At 40.5% G+C, this 22520-nt stretch overlaps 1 protein-coding gene and 1 long non-coding RNA gene across 4 annotated transcripts in view; one reads left to right on the top strand and one right to left on the bottom strand.

The window, feature by feature from the left end:
• Positions 1-22520, top strand: part of LOC142059791 (uncharacterized) — a 95328-nt gene that overhangs the window by 68996 nt on the left and 3812 nt on the right. The gene's annotated exons all lie outside the window — the stretch shown is intronic.
• DIPK2A (divergent protein kinase domain 2A) lies at positions 285-21453 on the bottom strand. Of its 2 annotated transcripts, XM_075098875.1 has the most exons (4): positions 20244-20349; positions 16923-17019; positions 5929-6232; positions 285-3180 (listed from the first exon to the last, which is right to left on the bottom strand). In XM_075098875.1, the coding sequence occupies exons 2-4, from the start codon at positions 16956-16958 to the stop codon at positions 2849-2851; spliced, it is 672 nt and encodes a 223-aa protein (XP_074954976.1). In that variant the 5' UTR covers positions 16959-17019; positions 20244-20349; the 3' UTR covers positions 285-2848. The 2 variants fall into 2 exon arrangements, with proteins under 2 accessions (XP_074954976.1, XP_074954975.1); XM_075098874.1 differs by lacking the exon at positions 16923-17019 and having other exon boundaries at positions 20244-21453.

The raw sequence follows: 22520 nt of genomic DNA, 5'->3' as shown, positions 1-22520 counted from the left end.
AATATTTTCTTTCAGTTAATAGTACAGAAAGATATGGCTTGATCAAGTTGTTTTTAACATGAGTCTTACTTATAATATGCAAAAAAGAGAGATTCCTGACAGATCATTCACACTTTGGATCTCACAGTCTACTAGAAAGAAGGAGGGGAAAACAAAGTTCCTATCTGTCACTTTTGACAACAGTGCATTCTGCAACATCACAAAAACCAGTTCTACGTCTATTTAAATGCATCCCAGACTAAGCCAAAAGACTGACTGATCTGAGAATAAGTATCTGAGATGAGGTTCTTAAAGTATTCTTTATTAATATCATTAGAAGTTGCAGAAACAACCTTCTTGTAATATAAAGGCACAGGGAGACAGTTTTGATAAAATATTCCAATCAAACAGTAACTTACAGTACAAAAGGACACTCGTAATGCACATACAAACCCCAAACATCTCATTCAAAAATAGTTCACCGTGTTCATCAATAATAATGGGCAATGGCTAAAAATATAAATTGTTATTGTACAATAAATATCTGATAGGTGCAAACGGAACAAGGTTTATTGCTCTCCACAATGTTTTCCCTGTAGTGTTGGGTTTTTCTTGAAGTTCCAAATTCCTTTTATAATCGGCTTTAGTAAATTATTTCTGAGGGAACTAAACCCCAAACCAAATCTGATAGGACATTCTGACAGTCACAGAACTGCCTCGAGTAGCAACCAGAACTGGCAGTGTTTGTTGCTTTTACAACTTTAACAAACATACTCCACTCTCTCACCGGGAAATGTGGTAGATGTTTAAAAATCAATTTTAGTGATAAATCAATGCTTTTATGGTAGGCTAGTATTACCTAGTCTGAAAGTCAGTCTATTTTCTTCAAATAAGTTGATTTTATGATCAAAAATAACACGAACCTTGTCTGACAGCTTGTGCCAGAGCAAGCATGTAAAGCAGTTTTTCAAATAAGGGGACGGGAGAAGTGCAAATTAAAAGCTGCACTGGGCATTCTAACTTCAGAAAATGAGACAAGGGATTGGGAGCAAATTAGGACTACATAGGCAAAGATGACAAAGTGAGAACTTCAAATAGTAAAATATCCTTAATAAAGTCATCTGAGAAATCAAAAAGCACGCTACATCTTTATATGACTCCACTTTTTGAGTTTTGAGAAAGATGGGTCAGTAAGTGAGCTTACTATTTTCCTCACCTTGCATTTGCAGCAATTTGGTAAAGCAACAGTTTCCATCAGTCTTTTGATGCAGTATGAGAGGCATACTATTTCTGCTCTTGAAAGTAGCACATACTACCTTGCTCAGAATTCTTTTTAGCTTGTACAAAATATTGTTTCATACACGCCTTTAAGTAATATTAGTTTCCTTCATTACTGTCACAAGAAGTAATATGTATACATTTCCTAAGAGTATCTTTTTATGAATAAGACTTTAGGAAAATGAAGCATGATAGTAGTTGTTTAAAAAAAAAAAAAAAAAAAAAAAAGAGAGGAGCAAGCTTTGAAGTGAGCTGTTGTAGCAGAACTGAGGTTTTTATAAAAAATGTAATTTATGAGAACAACCCTAGATTTACACAAACCTCAACAAGTCAATTTTAACTGCACTGGGAACAGTCAAACTTAGTTCAAGAAAAGGTGTCCAGAGTGAATACAGCTTAATCAGTTTAGCTGGTAAACCAAAAGACAAATATTCAGTAAACTCCATTACACTTGAATTCAACAGAATCGGGAATGATCTAAACCAAACTGCTAACTTTCTAGACATTATTATTCATAACAGGGTTTTCTTCTCGTATAAGCACATAGTTTTAGAAGCTCTTCAAAGAGTAACCAAGGACCACTGAAATTTGAATTCTGAGAATTATTAGCTTCACTGCAGTATAGCATTTTTTCTTTACTACTTTTTTAGAAACTAATGAACAAAACCATTTTCTTTGGTTTATACTTAACTACAGTGGACTACAGAATTTTTATTTTTAGTCAAGCTTCTATCCCCAATTTAGATTACAGATCTTTTTATTGTAGTCTCTCTCCAATTCTCAAATTATCTCTATTAAAAATAAGAGTTTGCTCATACCATGATTTCCTGCTAAACAGTCATGTGTATATACTGGCATGAAGGGTAAAACTTTTGTACAGTAATTACATCAAGTGATATTTCTAATGGCAGAACTACAAAAGACATCAAATGAATGTTAGTTCAAATGACATTTGAGTTTATGATGATCTTAAAAAAAACAAACACAATGTCTACGCATAGTAAAATACAGTGTAAAACCCCCTAAAATTAGACAGTAAATGTGGGAATCCTGCACTCACAGTAGGAATGTACTGCACAGCATTAACATGAAAGCCCGTTAAATTTGAAACGATGCAGACAGCTAGATTTACCTGTATGTAAATGCCACTTCAAGGTGTTTAAACAAACACAAAAATGAGACAATGATGCCAGGAAAAAAGGCCTTTAAAACAGGCCATCAGTCTAACTTGACTTTCCAAGTAAAAACATCAGCTTCACAAAACTGTGACACTAATGCAGTTTTATGTAAAGTACCCTTTGACACACAAGCTGTCAATTAAGCTATCACAGTCTTTTTTGACCTACTCCCTTTTAAGTAGTTAGGGAGAAGAGTCAATAGTAGCTCAAGTTTTAATTCAGTAAGTACCTTCTCTGTTTGCAAAGGAACATTATAACACCATAAAATAATATCTTTATGGTATTTAGAAAATCGATGAACTAGTTTCTTTTTTTTTGTTTTCTCTTTTAAATACATAAGTTCAAAACTTCATTTTCTATGTGTCTTTGCAATAGTGTTTTAGCCAGTGTTCCAAAAAGATTTTCACCGTGGACTACCTCACATTGTTACTCAATTGTGCAAGGTATTCACGCAGTTCTTTTGCAGCTTGGAATCTACCATATCGCTTCTTTGGGTTGGCACACTCATCCAGCAAGGCCTCAAGTCGACCATCTTTGGCAATTTCAGCTGGTGGGTCATGAAGTAGTCCTCCAGAAGTGCCACGCCATGTGGCGTGTCTTGATAAAAGGTTCTGACAAATAGCATAATAATTGTGGTCCACAGTGACACGAGCACAAAGAATCTCTTTTGAGAAAGACAGACAAGCTTCTTTATCACAGTCATCAAATTTGCTTTCATACCATACATCCCAGTTTTCAGGTTTATCTACGAAATATAAGGAGACAGTAAAAAAAAAAGTGAGAGGAGGAAAGAGCACATGTGCATGTGAATACAATCAGAAGCTCAATAAATTGCAAACTGCTATTATTTAAACTATAAACCAACTCAGTTTAGATGAACTCTTAAATGTTCTAGTCTAAGATTGCATCTGACAGTTTGATATACCCTTCTGCTGAAATGGTCCTGGCAATACAAAAAATAAGGAAGGGAGGAAAGGAAAGAAAGGAAAGGAAAGAAAGGAAAGGAAAGAAAGGAAAGGAAAGAAAGGAAAGGAAAGAAAGGAAAGGAAAGAAAGGAAAGGAAAGAAAGGAAAGGAAAGAAAGGAAAGGAAAGAAAGGAAAGAAAGAGGCTAAAATAGATAGCAACGGGAGGGAAGCAGAAAAAATAGCACACTAAACATATGACATCTACATTCATGCACATACCAAGAGGAAAAACCGTAGCACAAACAAGTACGAGAGAATGATTCACAGGTGAAGTTCAGGGAAAATCAAACAAGCAAAGTGATTTCTTTTAGCAATGTAGATTACGCTTCTCCAGTTGCCCTGAGAACTAACACTGTCAAGTGGTCTACCAAAGAACAAAAAAAGCCATTGCAAAGTAATTGCGATAAACTTCTGAAACATTATCTTCCAGCCTCTTACTTGAGACACGGTAGTAACTAAGAAGTGCGTATGGAAAAGCAGATGTGTTATATCTGAAGGAAGAAAAAATTCAACAAATGGCATTTATGTACATGTATAAACCCTTCTTTTTATATATATATATAAAGTTATCAAAAATTTGAAGGCATAAGTAGTGGCCTTGTCACAAAGCTTTGTTTAACTTAAAACCTAATTTACAGAAAATACCTTATACAATAATACATAAAAGGTTGCTAAGTGTGAGATCTCCTGAGTTCTTACTACTTCTTAGAAAACTTTCATCTTAAGTTTCTAGATTACTGCCAGCTTTGAGAAGAGCTTCTTATCATGGAGTCTCATAGTTTTGCAGATCTCTCTTAGCACATGGTGTACGAAGAAAAATTTTTCTTTGTTTGGTATTCTCTGAGCTGACTACCAGTCTACTCGTGTGTGGTGCACTGCAAGCTGGACTAGAAACAAAAGTGTACTGAAGGATGACTGTTACACCTATAAAGATATGATGTAAAATTTGGACAATGAACTCAAAATGGAAAAAAAGGCAGCAACGGGGAATGGGAAAAAAACACTTCAGCAAACTCAACTATGATATCCCACATAGTGTAAAACTGGGTATTACTGTACAGTGCAATTGGACAGAACGTACATATCCAAATATCTCAACAGGCATATTAATCACTCTAGACAGAGATTGTTTAATGGAACTTTCCAGAAGATTAATGAAATCAGTATTAAATGTCAAATTTATACAAAGACTGAGAACTTGCTTGTGCCCTCATTTGTTCTGTGCTCTTGATTAATTGTTACGTTAAAAATCGTGCAGCAAAATCCTAGTTAGATACAAATTAGTCTGAGAACTATAGATAACAGATGTAAGCATGACACTTTCAGCATTCAGCTTCTGCAAGATGCTACTTGCTTCTATTTCATCACTTTTTCAGAGTTCATTTGGTCACCTTTGTGACTAAGCAATTCAGACATGCTCCAGAAGTCAAAATCTTGAGTAATATTCTTTCAGGAGGGTAGAAAAAGAAAAAAATAGAAGAAAAATAAAGTTTATTTGTGTGGCCCGTAAGTATTAAAGTAAATGTACTGGATATCCAACACAACAATTTTAATCTAAGCTCCCTGAGAATGTATATAAATCTAATAAACACAAAAAATGGCCCCAAACCAAAAAAAGGCCCCAAACCAAAAAAAAAGGCCCCAGAAAACCATACTTCTTTGTAGAAAAGTGTGTGGACAGAAAATATAGTCTCAAAGTTAATTCAGCAGCAGAGCTGAATTAAGTCTATTTGCACAGCTTAAATAAATCCCTTCACCCAAAGCAAACTGGAATCACTTGGCCTACTGCCACAAACTTCTGCAGAATCTAGGTTCTCAAGTTCAATGTCTCTAACCCTTAGGTCTATGAAGTTTTCCTTATAAGCTCAAAAGGAATATAAACCCATGTAATGCCACTTTCTCAGACATCTCTCCTGCTGCCACTGCTTTGAGCTTTTAAAGTTGACAGAAAGATGAATGAATTTTCACTATTCCCATTTGGAAACAGCACTAAAATTACTCATTCCTTCAGTTCCATTATTACAGAGCATCTACCTGAACAACTGAACCAGAGGCAGGCTGTGTAACTAAGGCAAAGCAGGCAGTAAGACTGTCTTGTCATTCACAGAAAATAGAATGCCAAGATTTCCATCCCTACAGATGTCCGGGAAAGACAAAAGGAACCTCTCTTTTAGCTAAGGTAGACCAGTCAGTCAGCCCGTCTGTCTATCTGTCCATCCATTCGTACAAACTCATCAAACAACCAAACCCTCTCCTCCCACTTCCATCTCTCCATTTAAGCAGGATTACGGAGATTAAAATTATATGTAAATTAAGTTCAGGTAAGATCAACGCTTCATAAAGTTGACAAATTGGTCAAGTTAATTAGTAGTCTAATTGCAGGAGAAAGCTAATTAGTTTGTTAATTAGTAGTCTAGTTATAAAGCCAACAAAATGGGTATTTAGCAATTACACATACTTTAAATATTGTGCTTGCAGAGAAAGAAGCAAGAGACAAGGGGTGAGGGGAGGAGAGAGAAGGACTTACTCTGTCTGATTAACCTTTTGTCTGCTACCAGAACATTTTCTGCATCTACAATGATAACTTTCCCATCTCTCGGTCCAACTGCAAAGTTGTCAAAGCTAACATCAAGGAGGTAGAGTGCAAATTCAAAGTCATTATTTGTCAGCTGCTCAGCTATTTCCATTAATTGCCAGGCCAGATCCACTCGTTTCTCCCATGGTGCATTAAAGTAACTCCACAGCTCTTCTCCAACGTAATTGACAGCCACCATTCTTCCACATGCTCCTAAGTACTTTGCGAACGGCCAACCCTCATCAGACGGAAAACTCTGTATATAAAAAGAATTTTTAAAACTTTTATTAATAAAAGACAGATCTTAAAAGGCTGTTCAATAAAATTCAGGAGAGACAACTGTAAATACCCATCAACATGACATTTCTATATACTTCTAAGTTTTGAAGGGAAAGAAAAAAACAACACAAAATATATTTATGTGAGGAAGAGGCACTGCTGAACTACTTAAGGGAAAATACATATTTTCACATACACATGCACAATTCCATCAACTATCTTTTTCTATTGGTGTTTTATACACATCTGCTGTACTAACACAAGTGTACTTCCCACCAAGATAATTTTGCATTTGAAATTTCTAACTAAAACCGATTTTTTTGATAACCTAAAGGAAAAACCTTCAAAAAGTGACACCTCCTTCTTCCCACCAACCCCCCTTCCCATTTTCCCCAGTTGACTGGATTCCTTTGAGGATCCTCTCACTTGAAGATCTCTCACAGAAAGTTTTACAGAACAGATTAAGGTATAAAAGAAAGCTTAGACTTTCTTATGCATCTAGTACTCCCTGTCTACCTCCTGATTAATTACTACGCACATACTCTGTTTATTACACACAGCCACATAACATTTTTATCAAAAGTAAAGTCTGTCTACAATACTTGCTTTCATGGGAGTTAACATAAGAGACTGAATAGTAATAACATACTACAAGCAATTACAAAAAAAAAAACAACCCACCAGCATATTTTTCCTACTTCAGTTGTGCTGAATTTGCCCTAAGACTTCAATATGAACAGACAAGCATTTAAAAGGTATCCTCCATACTATGTATCAGGAAGAAGCCATTAAAATGTTAAATTAAGAAGTCCCAAATGTGTAGAAGTTAGCACTCTCTAAGAATATAACGTACACTAATTTTAACAATTAGGAGATACCACTGTGTGCACATGCTCCTTCCTTGTACACCACCTTGCTATCATGTCACCAGAAGTGAATCGTAATTAATTCTGCAAGGATGATGCAGCAAAGGTTTTACCAAACTTGGGTTGAATGGCATGATGGGTTTCAGCCTGAATGGAAGCTTTACACCTCCTGGAATCCATGATGGCAGATGATGTTTATGATAAATTGAGAAAAGAGACACTGGAAGGAAATATATCATGTAGAACAGATCTGAACTACAAGACCAGTCAGGGAAGAGGTGCCCAGCACTCATCAACTTAAAAAATTTAGAAAATTTAAGAGTGCCTTAGAACCCATACCTCCTCTGCAACAATCCTTAATTTTACCTATGTTTTTGCTTCCTTTGATAACAAAGTTTTGATCATTTTATCTTAACCACCAGGCATCAGCTGACGCTAAGCCAAGGTTAGAATACTGATGTTGGTCAGAAACACTAGAAGCGCTGTAATATACAAGGAACTGCAAGCCACACCTACCCCCAAGAATTAATCCTTATTCTTGAAATGCAAACAGCTGAGTTAAAGCTATACTCAATTCACACACTAAGACTTCAAATTTAGTATTAAAAGGGCCCTGAAAAAAAGAAAATAGATTTGCTTAGATCATGATAGTCAATGCAATAATATAAATTACCAATACATACTCCAATCTTTACCCACAAAACTTGCTTGCATATTTCACTAGTCGTTTTCTGTGCAAGCATGCTTCCATGGCAGGAACCAAGTTTCATTAAAAAGACTGGTCTCTGACCCAAATGACCATTTGATCAGTGAACCCTCTAGCAATATCCAAAACAGGAACACTTGCTTGGCACTGCAACAATAGTTTCTCTGGATTATATAAAATTTTCAGGATTCCACTATGGCTGCAGATTTCAGGAGGTAAAAAACAAAATCCTGAGGACAGGTTGCCTCCATCTACTAAGTTACTTCAGTACAAAAATGGAATCTCAGTTACATAATTTTTAAGTACAAATGCTACTGATGAAAAGGTTTACTGAAGCACATTAAAGCCCCTCTTGTAGATGGGCAACACAAGTGCTTCCATGGTGCAACTTCTCCCAGCAATTCATAGGCAGCTATAATTCCTTTCTCACCCGCTCTGAATCATTATCTGAAGAAGTACAGAACTATACAGAAGGAACAGTTATTACTGTATTACTGTACTGAAAGTCCAGACCATACTTTCTCCACTCCCAGAAAAAAAAAACCAACAAGGTAAAGAAAAGGTTTGGGCATTCCTTTTCATTGCTGTGCTGCTGATACTGGAGAGAGTCACTCTAATGCTCCATATGGCTCTCACTTTAAATCTCCAGAACAGAACTGGAGAACCTCCAGCCCAGCAAACCAATTCACCTACCTACAGCATGCTCACTTCCATCTTTCTTCTAAAGGCCTTTCAGCCAGGGAAAGAAGATTCAGGGTCAAAGTTGATGATCTGGAACCACACTCCTTGTCATAGGAGCATTTAATAAAATGTTATGGAGGCCCTAATTGATCCCATATCTAAAATGAAGGCTGAGTACCAGGCTGCCTTCTACCTAGCATCCAGCAGTCCTTGCTTAGAACACCTAAGAGCAGTGCAATTTGTTCATCTACAGTTTTTAAATTATTGCATATTTTAAATATAATTTTGAGACAGTAAAAATATGCATTTGTGTGTTAACACTATTTGATAATTGGATCCTACTGGAAGCTGAGCAGCCATCCCAGCCTATTCTGGCTCAAGATGTCCTCTATGGAATTTTCAAGGACTGTTCAAAGTTTCTACATAGCCAATCTTGTCTTTATGATACATGTGAAGAAAATGAATGTATACTGTTGCCTAAGTTTGCCATCTTTATGGCAAAAGCTATTAAGCTAACCTCTAACATGGTGAGCATAGAAGACAATTTTAGGGAAAATAACTGTTTACCATTGCAGAGAAGAAACTTTCTTGGCTGGTCAAAAGAGCATAAGACCCATATCAGTAACAGAATAAGCTCAAAGTTTTGGGGTGACTTCTATTTTGATCTACCCACATAGGTGAATCTGATCATGAAAAATCCTTAAGGATGATACAGAACTAATTTGATACTTCTGCGACCAGCATTTTCAAGCTGTGGTACCATATAATTGAGAACTAAACCTCTCTCACTGACTGAATCTACTATGCAATAAGGATGACGTTATCCAGCTTTCAGTTTTTAATCTGTAGGCTTCAGGGCAATTTATGAAGATGGTAACTAGGGGTAAATATCCACTAGTTCAGGGTAAGTCAAGTGATACATTCCACAGTTAAGAAGTTGGCTGGGATTTTTTTTGCTTGTTTTGTGGTTAGCAAAATAACCATCCAACAACTGAGGTGTGTGCTTATTCAGTGTTCCTTACTTATTCTGCAAACATGCCTGTGGCACCACACACCACCAAAATGAAATTTAATTCACATTTATCATTACTATATTCAGTCTTGGATCAAAACAAACCAATAAGCAAATAGCCATTGTCCATCAAATGAAATTAGTTATTTACAAAGGAACAACTCATTTCATGCTAAAAGAAGCAAGCAGGAGATGGTGTTGAGGCATAACCTCCAGAAAACTCTGGGCAAGCAAAAATCTTTCATTCCAGTGAGTGGGATCAAGAGGTCATACACCTTAGTATTGAGGAAGTCTGAATGGGTGTATCTATCAGTTCGGTACCCATGCAAGTCTACTTTATGCATATCTTATAAAACCAAACTTATATGTTAAATTGGAGAAAGTTTACCTGATTACATTTTCTGATAAACACAGGTTTTACTGATCTCACCAGCTGTGCATAGCCTTTTCATATTGCTGCATTTTACCAGCACTCGATGCAATATATTCAATTCAATTGCTGCAGCAATGATACCTAAATATTTTTATGTAAGTATGACTTTGGACCACTGCACTCATTTTCTTTTGCACCTCTCTCCTTTCCTATATTCCAGTCCTGCTCTGCTTATGCCTTTGCCTCCCTTTCCAAACACAAATTCAACCACAAACAGTTGAACCTGGCAAAGGTCATGCTACCATTTGAAGCGAAGTTGTCCGTCCCTCCCAAACCATCAAGCACACTCATTTCAATCCTATCCTTCATGTCATTAGCAAAGTAATGCAGCTGGTACTTACTGGGCTGGTGTTCAGTTGGATCAGTGGCCTGATCCAGCTCATCACATCACCACATCATGCTAGTACTGACAAAAGGAAGGGAGAATGCCTGAATAGCCAGGCGCAGAAGAGAGGAAAGGAGCTCAGAGGACCTTTCCTTTCCAGCAGGAGCAGGGATTTATGCAATGGATTAAACTGATTTTGAAAGTACAGCATTAGTCACAACAGCACACTGATCTTCAAAACACATCTATTATGCTTCCTGCATTGTGTACACTGAATTTCATTTCACACAAGAAATTCTAGGAGCAGTTTGGTTTATTAAGAAGTGAACATCCCAAACAGTACTAGTAAAATATCTGCATGCCATACTGTAACACAGATATTTACAGCTCTGTGGCAATAAAAAGATCTTTTGATAACAGGAGTGCAGGGAATCCTGCCAACATCTGCACATGTACAAACAGCATCTCCATTTTGGCTCCCTTCCAACTAGCATGTAACAGCCACATCTATGTTTCATTACTCAAGTGAGCAGCAGAAGAAGGGGATAAAAATATGTGCAAGTGCCCCATTCAGGAGTTTTGTATTCACTTGGTGAGTCTGCCAAGAATATTAATTGAAGTGAAGATCTGTTGTCTTTACAAGCAGAGATTTGTAACTTTTTGTACTATTCTATTTTGAAAGCATTTTTTCTAGATGAAATTGCAGCTAACTTAACATGGGGATTTTTCTTCCTTCATGAATTAAAATTCTGAAAGCCAGTAAGACATGAACACAAATTCATACCATCATTAAACATGTTTTCCATTAATAACTTGCATTTAGAAACAAAAGGCTTAGTAGATAGATGTCAAAAATCTCAGATTTCCGTAGAGTAACACATAACATAGTTTTTATTTTAATTCTTAAATTATTAGTAGTATAAATATTTAATTAGATAATTTTGTACTTGAATATGCTATACGGAGACTTTAAAATGTGCATGTGACAATTAAGATAAAAACTAAGCTCTTGTTCAAAACCAGAAACAGCTATCTGACAAAAGAATCTGCAATTCTGATGCACCCACTCACATTTTATCTGTGAATAGACACAAAAATGCCATGGAAACCACAGACAATTAAGCTTTTAAAAGTGTTTTAAAATACAGTAATGCATATGAAAAACTACAAACAGGTAGCTTAGTAAGTTTTCCCTCATTAAAGTTGTTATCTTTCTCTGTTCACAGAGAAGTCTGTATAATCTTCTAACGGAAAGATGGAAAACAATAAATATGACAAAAACTCCTGCTACTTCCATTCCCAGTGACACATAAATCAAAAAAAATATTTTAGTTGCCCTTATTAGCATATCTCACGATATCTCTCTAAGCAAGGGTTAAAAACCAAAGCCAACGCTGTCAAATGGACAAAGGACACTTTGTGCCTGAAAGAATAACACTGCACTTCTGTCCTAAAAAAAAAAAAAACAGACTCAAAATAAATATTGAGAATTAATAGGGTGAATCTATCATTTCACTGAAACATAAAACACACTATCCATGCACGCGTCTTCCTCGCTTCCATCTGTCTAAATATGAGATGATATACAAATCTGCCACTGGTTTTCAATGTTCAGAGCTGTGAATTAGATCATGCAGTAAAGACTCACCAGCTTGAAGCTGATAAGGCCTATTGTAGTCTGCAATAACACAAATCCCCTTTGAATTAAACACTTAAAAGAATATTAGTTTATCATAATCAAGCATATAATTCATCCTAATAATCAAGTCCAAAAACAGCAGAACAGTCTAAGTGACAACTGATATCTTTGAGCTAATGTTCCACTATACCATTAAAATAATATGCTTGTCATTTTCAAAACTAGTATGGAAGATGCTACGTATCACTACCAATTTTTGTATAAAGTAAGTTCCATCTGAAGAAAAAAAAAAAAAGCACCCAAAAAACCAAAGAGCTACAACTCAAATATGATGGAACTAAAAAACCTATGGAAAACAGAGTGAGGACTTCTACGTTTATTCCTTATGATTCTGAAGACCTTCAAGGCAAAATTACTCTCTTTGTGATGCCTTTGCTGAAATCACCTGACTAAATTGTGTTTGCCCAGGCACAAACTGCCATGGCAAGTAGAATTTAAATAATATATTCTTCCTCAAAAGGAAAAAAAACAGTTTGCTCTCACAGAGTACTGTTGATTCTGCAGTGTAAACAGAAGTAGCACTTGCATTAGTCACCAAGGCAAGTAAGTAAAGCTCTGGAACCACGCAGACCTGAAGATCAGATTTTACAATGAAACTTTTCAGATCAAAGGAGGTTAAAAAGCAGAGTCTAAATGCAGATGCCTTCTTTTGTCAGGAATTGATCTGCATTCCAGAAGATATGTATTCAAATGTACTTGTGAATGCTAGTGAACGTAACAAAAACAATTTAATTCTCAACTACATGCTAAATCATTTGACATTCAACTAAAACTCCCACAGAAGTTAAGCATATACATATATATAGCCTACACACACACTGGAGAGTGGATTTCATTGAATATCCCAAATATTGGTATTCCCATTGAAACTATGTTTCTTGCATTTATTTGACTTTTATTCAGTTTTATTACATTTCAAGCAGTCACTACATACAATTCATGCCAACAAGAGGTGCATATCAGGCTTAAATGACACATTCTAGGACAAAATTAGAGTCAACTCTAAATACAAACCCACTCAGAAGTTGCTTAATGTTTAAGCTGAACACTTGGACTGTAAAAGTTATATTTCATAATTTTAGCAGAGGTATGGCATGTCTCCAAACAAATTAATGAATAATGATTAAATGCAAGAACCATAGTATAGAAAATTTCATGTTCTATTAGTTGTTACCTGGTCAAATTAGTTTATAGTTCACAAAAGTTCATTCAAATTAGATTTGCGACAGATTAAAACGATCGCTATCTACTCCTCATTGGTTATGGGTTTGGAATATATGACTATGAAGAAGTCCTAGCAGAGGTGGCCTACTCTTATTTCTGAAAGTTAATTTGCAAAATCAAAGAGACTAATCAATTACTGAACTCAGGAAAGTAAAATACAGCTGCCTGTCTACATCAGACATACCAGAAGCAAATGGACAACGTTGGTATTTCAAGCTTTGGAATACGGGGTGACACTCTTTGTGTGTTACTGAAAACTGCTCAGAGTTACATCTTATCAGGAGAATTTCTATTTAAGTCTGTACAGTGATTTCTCAGCAGCCTCTAGATTAAGACAGACATTCATCTTAATACATACCCCACAATAACTTGAAGAATTTCTACACTATTCTAAAACATTCCTTTTACTTTACTTACATGTCATCACTTTAGGGAAGTTTCACCATAAATATGAAAATAGTTTTAATCATTTAAGGACCATACTTAAGTACGGTAACAAGACAATTATGAGCCGGTTCTGGCCTAATACATATACTATATGTCACTGCAAAAAATAACTCTTCAATTTTCAATACAATCAAATCAGTGGAATATTCTTGTAACATGAGGCAACTCAATTTTAATTCAACAAAACAATATTTTTTTATTTCTTTTTTTATTACGCATAATGGAAATTCAGGATTGGACAACACATTCATCTCTTTTCTCCGCTACACTTACAAGTATGTAAAACAGGAATCAAGAAAGACTAAAGCTTCACTTTAACATCTGAAATTTAAAACCCTTGCTTTCTGAATTATCTTTTCTATAGGTGTCAGTCAACTGTTGTATGCAAAAAAGGAATTTTAAGAAAACTTAAAAGAAAAGAAAAGAACAAATTTACCCAAAAAGCAGCACTAGACATTCCTTTAGCGTAGTTTATGTTTACCACAAAAAGGAAATATAGGTTTAAAAAAAATAGTCCAACTGCATGGGAGTAATTTGGCAGGGTAGGGGGGGAAAAGTCATGATTTATAATCATCTGCAGCAGACTATGGTGAATCTTTAAAACTGATTAATATATCAAATTGCAGATAATCCATTTTTTATTAAAAAGCCTCAGATCAACTGGAGGTAACGTTATTAACAACTGATCTCAAACAACTATGTTTTAACATTTTTATAAAGATCAGAGGAAAATATTCAACATTTTAAAAAACTACACACTAAATAGTATGTCAAAATGCCAGCATCTGTATGAGCCAGGACTTAATGAAAGTCCATTGGAGGGCACATGAGGTAGTGTGGATAACTGCCTTAAATCCACTACTTGGTACTTAACATAGGAATTATGTATCGATAACACCAAGTTGAGTAATTAAGAAAGTTTAAAAGGCACCAAGTAATAAAAGTGGATGGCATTCAACCAATGTATTTAGAACTACGGAAAATAACCTATGACTAGAACAGCGTGTAGGATAAAAGAAGAAAGAAAGAAATCCCAGGCAAGTAAAGTTGCCCATTTACTTCTTACTGAGTTATGTATGGATCAGTAAAATAATTCTGTAAAACATTTGGCTAAATTGCTACTTTGCGTGACTTCAGTGCAAGAAATTGTTTCAAAGAGATCACAGTTAATGTTTTAATATTTGTTTACCAGATGTCAATTATTGTTCTTCCTGTAACAGAACCAAAACAGAAACCCCAATGATGACATGAAGAGAAACCAAGCAAACTTTAGGTTATATGGCAACAGACTGTTCATGCAGAGTAATTATACTAGGAATAGAGATACAGCTGTTGTTGGTTTGTTTTGTTTGGTTTTTTTTTCCCAAGGAACAATCATCAGAAGTTGTGAGAAGAATAGAGTCATTAAGCTTAAGTATTCTGAAAGCTAAATACATACCTGAGGGAAGGGCAATGATTTATACAATCTATTAAAAAAATGCAGAAGTACTGCTATTTTCCATATACATATTGGCACTTTTCTTAGAAAAATAAAAGTCTTTGAGACTTTTAATTTACCTACAAGACATAAACGTTCACCATCATTCTTTAAAGAACCTCCATTTTAAACATGTAAAAAGCTACAGCTCAAGACAAAGTTGCATTAATGCAGTCTGGATGTAATTCACAGGCACCTTTGATAGATTGAAAAAAACCCACATTACTTGCAAGCATTTTATTTATTTTTATTTTAATAGCAAAGTTCGTGTGCAAACTTTAAGTTTGGTTTGAAAACAAGGCAAATGCACTGTCATTGTAATAGTGCACCTGGCAGCACTATACACCAATACAACAGCCAGCACAAAGGCAAGACTCAGTATTGCAAGACCAGCTCTGGCTGCACTTTCGCCAAAACAGTTGAGAGAACCTTTGCTTCATTTTCACCGGGACAGACATAATCTGTCTTTCATAGCTCACCACAAGATTTTAGGAGGAATACAACCACTTTACAGGAAAAAAAACACTATTTTCTGATCTAGAAACAAGTTCTTACTTCAGCAGTAGTGAGTTATACTGTAGTTTCGCCAACTCCCAGAATGAGGGATTCTCCACTTTGCCCCTGGCTTTTGGGCATTGTTGGTTTTGGAGGTCTTGAAGTACAAAACTTAAAACTTTGCCACAGGCCTTCATGGTTGCATGGTTGCATAGCACGGCTCGCAGCATGGCAGCTATGATGGCACAACGCCAGCAGCTCAAAAGCTGTTAGATGACAGCCACAGTGGCTCTAAATAGGAAATCTGAAGGCTGACAGAGCTCAGTGCAGGAGCTCTATGGAAAACATAGGTATGTCTAGAGAAAGTTTAACTACTTCCTCAAATCCTTCTGTTGAACTGCCTTGGTTTTAGAAAAAGTCTTGTTAGGAATTGGGGAAAAAAAGAAGAATTTTTGTAAGAGTCAAAGACTGAACAACAGACTTGGCTTCTATGGAAATTAACAATAGGCAGCAAACGGTTTTGCCAGTGAAGATAAAAATTAATCATGTTGCTTCATCAAGTTGAATAACATCCATTATTTGAACACACCTCATGGTTAAAAAAAATGAAGAAAAGCTTCTCCATTACAGTTATTTTTAAAAGACAAACTAGAAGGTAGGTGGTTTATAAAAAGTCATAGGGTGAGGATAAATCTACTTACATCCATGCTGGTCCTATGAATTCTGCAAGAAGTAAATATTCACACTGCACTCAGCCTAATCCCATTTATTTTTAAAATTTTGCTATTTCTTCACATGGCAACCTTGGCCAACCTACCTTTGCAAGTGTTTGACGCACATAGTCATCATATTCAATTATGAATCAGATGCCACATGTAGATCCTATCCACCAGGTAATTCCTATTTAAAATACTCTGGTTTCCATAAAATGAGTTGAAGGGAACAGCAGCAAGTTTTGTTATTGCTTTTGTCTGAATAAGCTGCTCATGTTTACATAAAGTCTGGTATAGATGTATCACATTTTGATTACAGATCAGAACTTACTTTTTAGTAAAAACTATTTGCTTTTATTGTAGGAGAGGAATACTAGAAAAAGGAAGGAAAAAACCCAAACCTATTAGAAGTTAAATCTTAAACATTTACACTTCAATTTAAAAAATTCTTTCCTCAGCCCTTGCATACAGTTTGTTTCATTCAAATGTGAACTCAGATTAAAAAAATTTGAAAATTACTGACCAGTTTAGCAAGATTCTACAAAAGTAAAAATAATATCTTAAAATCCAGAAAAGGCGTACACTGTACCGAATAATAATGCGGCTGTCCTCCCATTTGCTTCATGAAGTGAAATGACAAAGGGGCTGAACTCTTCACCAAGTACACCTATGCAACTGTTTAACAACTGTGGATAAAGGAGGTTAACAAGAAAGCTATAACAAATACAAATACTGAGTTAGGATTAGAGTAAGTAATCTCCACAAAACTCTGCTGGTTTACTACTGTTTGGAGACTTGTAACAGAAGGATATCATGCTATGGGTTAAAGCCCCACCTGAAACCTTCCCACAGCAAAAGCTATAAGTCAGTTGTGACAATATGCAGTTTGCAAGCAACGCCACTTTAGGAATAATCCATACTCCACACAGGCTTCAAGCTAACATCCCAATCTCTGACAGAAAGTCTTATAATCCACAAATTACTAGCTCTCGTAGATGATTAAAGTGAATTTTCTGTTATAAATCAAAGATCGACCTTTTTGCCTATTTACATTTGGCTGCTCCTACAACTTAATTAAAGAATGCAGAACTCCACTGAACACCAAGAATGTAGATGTTATCTCTGCTTCTAAACCAAAACTGATATTCATGACAGTGTTTTAAACAGGTACCGTTGTGTTTCATGGAAAGATCAAGGCAAAAAGTAGCAATACTTCTCCTTGTGCCTTCCAGTCACAATCAGTTAAATGCATCAAGCTTTAATTTATTTATTTGTTTGTAATTAAAATCTGATTCTTCACATGACGTCATGCAGGTTTCCTTTCTTGGAAGCAGCTGATTTTTAGAACAAGCCTACAGGTCTCATTCCTGTGCTAATACCTGCCCTCATCAATACCGCAGAAACTCTACCATAAGATGTTTTACATATCTGATGTATAAATACAAGCAAACTTCTCAGCTGTCAGTTATCACTTCTGGAAAGTAACTATACCCCTCTCATAAAGAGTGCCTTGCATCTTGCTGTTGCAACAGCTGCGTAACACGGAATTATCCATTCCTTACATGTTTCTCGGGTACAGGCTGAGAATGGGGCAGTATCTGACATGTTATGGAACGAGAAGAGTTCATTCACATTCATATATTTAAGATATTTCATTCCCAGCTGAGGGAAGGTATTCATACCTTCAGTACCCATTACCAAAGTTGATGAATGCTCTTCTGGAGAATATATTAAGAATGTTTCAACACACAAAGCTGGCCTGAAGTTCCCCAGAAATATTTTCCAGGATACACCTATTACTCAAAATTTACAACAGTCTGCAAAACACTTTTGATCTGATAAGAGGTGACAGGCAACTCTGGACTGGTAAATGCTGCCTTGCTTCCCACCAATTCGACCTGCTCTGCTCTCAGCAGCACCTTCGCTATGATAAATGGTGAACAAAGTGCTTGTTAAGTTCATGTCCAAAGGTTTTCATCTCTTCAACAGATTTGCTTGACAGCCTCAAGGCTCATCCACAGCTTATCAAGAAGCTGACAGGAATCAAGGCTCTTAAATCAACCAGTGCTGCCCACTGCCTTTGATCCACCCCACAACAGGGAATGCTGCAGCTGTGCCATACCCTTTGTCTGTAAAGAATACGTTGGCCCACATATTATGAAGAAATGTACACAGGTGTTTTCTGGCCATCTAGGTCCAAGCTCAGCATGTTGGAACCAGTGTTCCACACCAAAACTGTCAGTTGTATGAAATGCAGCCAAATACACTCAGCAAAGCAAAGTTTTGATTTTCTTACTTCAGTGGAGTTTCCTTTTTCACCGTGCTCAGGAGCAACTTTACGGCAAAATGGAAGAGACGTACTGTACCCTAAGACTGCTGAGAAGCAAACTGGAAAATTTGAAAACAAAACCCAAGAGCTGTATATGGAGAGGCTGAAGAGCAGAAGGCATACTACCCAAGAACATATTTTTAATTAAGTAGAGTTGAAAAATGCATTCTCTAGAAATTAATCAGTAGGTGAATTTGCTGGAGGGTAAAGCCTGCAGCACTGCTTTTTGAGCATTAGATATTTCTTGGCCTCTTATTAGGGAAACAGCAGATGTTTACAACAGTAATCATGCAGCGATGCTTTCAAACATATTTGCAAATATTTTTGTCATATATTGGATAAAGGCAAGGACAGTCCAGCAGTTAGATGAAACAATTCTGAGTCCAAACTTACACACTAAAGGCATACTTGGAGTTCCCTTGGCAGTGTTAAGAGCCAAAATGCAAAGCTCCCAATCTAAATAAATATGCAACAGAAGCAACTGAGTAGTGCCGCAGAATAAAAAGGTTTCCTACAAATTTTTCACCTAAAATTTACATGACATGTTAAAGCACAAATTTCTGGTCTGCACCCATAGACCTCCTACCTAAAGAATATAAAATAAGTAGCCGGTGGTGAAAAGAGAATACTGTTCATTTATTTGTTGCACCATTTATGGGCTAAGAAGTACCTATTTCTCATTTTTACCAGCAGAAAAACAAAAATTATATTTAATTCACATAAGAACACGATATCATGCACATCAGTTTTTGACAAGGAAGCGCAACAGCACTACAGTAAAGTCTCTACCCACTGTCTATTAAACTAGACCCTAAGAGACTAATGACAGATTCCCATAGCTGCCTAGGAATACACGTATTATGGGAGATACCATAGGATTAAAGTCTAACACTTAACTGTAAAAAAGGCATAAATCCACCAGAAAACGTCTGCCTTACAGCGTGCCACCCCGCCTGCTTCCTGCAGAATAGCTGCCTGCTTTCACCGTTCGCTACCTAACAGAAGGGGAAGCTCCCTGCCTAGACGAGAAAGGCAAGCAGGATGGAGAACGAGTTAAAGCCTCCAGGAGCGGTAGCACCGAGAAGGAAGGCAAATCGGGAAAACGCACATAAGTCTTTGAGGGAGAAAGAAAAACTAAGAGACCGAGTGAGATAAGGAAGCGCCTCGCGCCCAGACTGGGAATCAGAGACCCCCTCCTCAGCGCACCCCGCTGCTGTGTTTGCACGGGAGTCACTGTGGGCGCAAAGACCGAGAGGACTGACGGCCCCAGCGTTTCGCCGCCGTTCGAGGCCGGCTCCCCGGGAGCCCTGCTCCCCTTTCTCCCCCCCTGCTCCCCCCCCCCCCCGCCTCAGAACTGCGGGTGCCCGGCGCGGCGGGCGAAGGAGACCCCGGCCACGGCGGGGAACGGGGGGGGACGGGGAACGGGCCGCGCAGGGCGCCGGTCTGGGCCAGGGCTTCCAGCCAGGGCCCCGCGGGCTCCCCGGGCAGGCGGGGGCGGCTGTGCAGCACCAAGGAGAGCAGGCGGGGGCGGGCGGCCACCCGGGCCCTCCCGGCCGGCCGGGCGCCGTCGGCCGCGCTTACCTGCAGCACCAGCGGCTCGGGGTTGAAGGCGAGGGTGATGAGGAGCTGCATGCGCTCCGAGTCCTTCAGGTTGCGCAGCAGGAAGCTGCCCGAGTCCTTGGTCTCGGCGTAGCGGCGGACCAGGCGGTCGAGCAGGCGCTGCGAGGGGCAGTGCACCAGGTCCGACCAGCCCTCCACGGCGTCGGGGGTGAGGAGCCTCACGTCGCCGTTGAGGCTGGCGAACTCGGTGGCGTGCAGGGCCTGCAGGAGGTCGCAGCGGCCCCTGCCGGTGGCGCGGCGGCAGATCTTGGTGTCGATGTCGGCGAGCTCCTGCGCGGAGCCGAGGCGCTTGAGGACGACGCGGCGGCTGCCCTCGCGGGGCTCCCCGTAGCGCGCGAAGTAGACGTTCTTGACGTTGAAGAAGTCGAAGAGGCGCAGGCGGCCCCAGCTCTCCAGCCGCAGCTGCCCGTTGAGGAACTTGCGGCACCAGCTGGTGCCCCAGCAGGCCGGGCACTTATTGAGCTGCAGGAAGCGCCGCTCCGACAGCTCGTTGCGCTGCAGCGAGGCCAGCAGCGAGTGCGTGTTCAGCACCAGCGCCGCCGCCAGGCTGCCCAGCACCGCCAGCTTCACGTAGCGGTACAGCCGCCCCAACTTCAGCGACACCAGCCGCAGCATCGTCCCGGACCGGGCCGGCCCGGGGTGACCCCCCCCCGCCCTCCGCCGCGCTCGCTCCCCGCCCCGGCCGCGCCGCAGCTCCGGCACCAATAAACTCCGCGCCTCGCCGCTCTCCCGATAAAAGGCGGCCAAGTTACTGAGGGGACGGCGGGGAGGGGGAGGGGAGGGGAGGGGGGGAGGTGCCAACAGCCCGCCGGCCCGGGCGGCCCCGCCCCCGGGGGAGGGGCCCCGCCGCCGCCGCCGCTCTAGCAGCTCCCGCCGCCGCCGAGGTGGGCGCGAGCCGCCCGCCCCCCACCCCGGGAGGGGTCGCCTCCTCCTGCCGCCCCCCGCCCAGCCGGGGCGGGGCCTCGCGCGAGCGCCGCCGGCGGCCGCGGCGGTTGGTTGCACGAGGCGCGGTGCGGACGCGTGCGGGTCGACCCCCTCGGAGCCGGAGGGAGGAGCCGCCACGCGCGCGGGGCGGGAGCGGGGCGGGGAGGTCCGTGCGCGCGCGCTAAGGGGCGGGGTGAGGGGCGGGCAGTCGGGGGGCGGGGCGCCGCGCCCTTCCCGCCCCTCGCCCCCGGCCCCTGGCGGGCTCGCGCACCGCCTGGCTGCGGGGCGGACGGGTCCGCCGCGGCCGCCGCCATATTGTCGGCGGGCGGAGGCGCCCGGTGGCCACCCGGCGGGAGGCGGCCTGCCCGAGGCTGGCGCCGGGCAGCGGCGCTACGCGACCGGCGGGAGCCGACCTTGCCGCTGCCAGCGCGGTTTGTGCCACCCCGCGCGGCTCCGCCCGCCCCTCACGGCCCGGCTCCGCCCGCCCCTCTCCGCGTTGCCGCCGCCCGCCCTCAGGCGTCGCCGCGGCGGTCCCGTCGCTGTCGCCCGGCGCGGCTCAGACCTGCCGCTAAGCGGCTGCTCGCTGACAGGCATCGCGGTGCCGCGGCCGCCGCGCACCCGTCGGGGAGCGCCCGCCCTCGGGGAAGGCGCGGCCCCGCGGTCCGGCCCGCCTGCCCGGCCGTGCCCGGCCGCCTGCGGGGGCTGGAGCCCTGCCTTCCCTGTCCGGTTTACGGTGCTTTTCATCAGGAAAGAAGCACGGAACTGAGTTTCGTGCAAAACACTTCATACAACTCTGCTTTACAAACAATCGATAGAGTAAACCCAGCTGCACAAACCAGTTCAGTTTGCTGGGGCCACGGGACAGGTTTTCCAGTTCAAGTTCCAGTGCTGGCACGGGCAGCTGGTGTGTTTGATCATGTCTCGGGTTTCTCGTGGGACCCCTACGCCCGATCCTTTGGAATGCACTCATCCCATCCCGAATCCGGAGGGAAGAGCCTACAGGTTGCAGCCATCTCGTCAGCTGAACGAAGGATGCAGCGCACTACGCAGACTGCCTTCATAATCTCCCTGTAGATGTTACTGGCCACAGGTTAAAAACCATTCTGAAAACTAGCGCAGAGCAGAGGAAAAGAGAGTAAGAAGAAAAAAAAAGGTGAAAGTCTTGGTCCTTTCAAAACTGCTTTTCTTAAAGTGAGCCTGTACTCTCCCAAGTTAAAGGCAACCTTCACACTGCCTGCTCGGTCTCAAAAATGCAGTAGGGGTGTGATCATTGGGGGAAGAAGCGTAGCAGACTGGATAATTTCCAGTTATTTC

Source organism: Phalacrocorax aristotelis, chromosome 7 (genome assembly GCF_949628215.1).
Source record: "Phalacrocorax aristotelis chromosome 7, bGulAri2.1, whole genome shotgun sequence".
In the NCBI taxonomy this organism is placed as follows: Eukaryota; Metazoa; Chordata; class Aves; order Suliformes; family Phalacrocoracidae; genus Phalacrocorax; species Phalacrocorax aristotelis.
This window is presented reverse-complemented; position numbering and strand designations above follow the sequence as displayed.

Excerpts from the sequence above, each read along its gene's own strand:
- DIPK2A (XM_075098874.1), bottom strand. The coding sequence starts at position 20,897 with ATGCTGCGGCTGGTGTCGCTGAAGTTGGGGCGGCTGTACCGCTACGTG. Across the intron at positions 6,233-20,243 it reads CCGAGCCGCTGGTGCTGCAG|AGTTTTCCGTCTGATGAGGG; the intron begins GTAAGCGCGGCC and ends TTTTATATACAG. Across the intron at positions 3,181-5,928 it reads CAAAAGGTTAATCAGACAGA|ATAAACCTGAAAACTGGGAT; the intron begins GTAAGTCCTTCT and ends TATATTTCGTAG.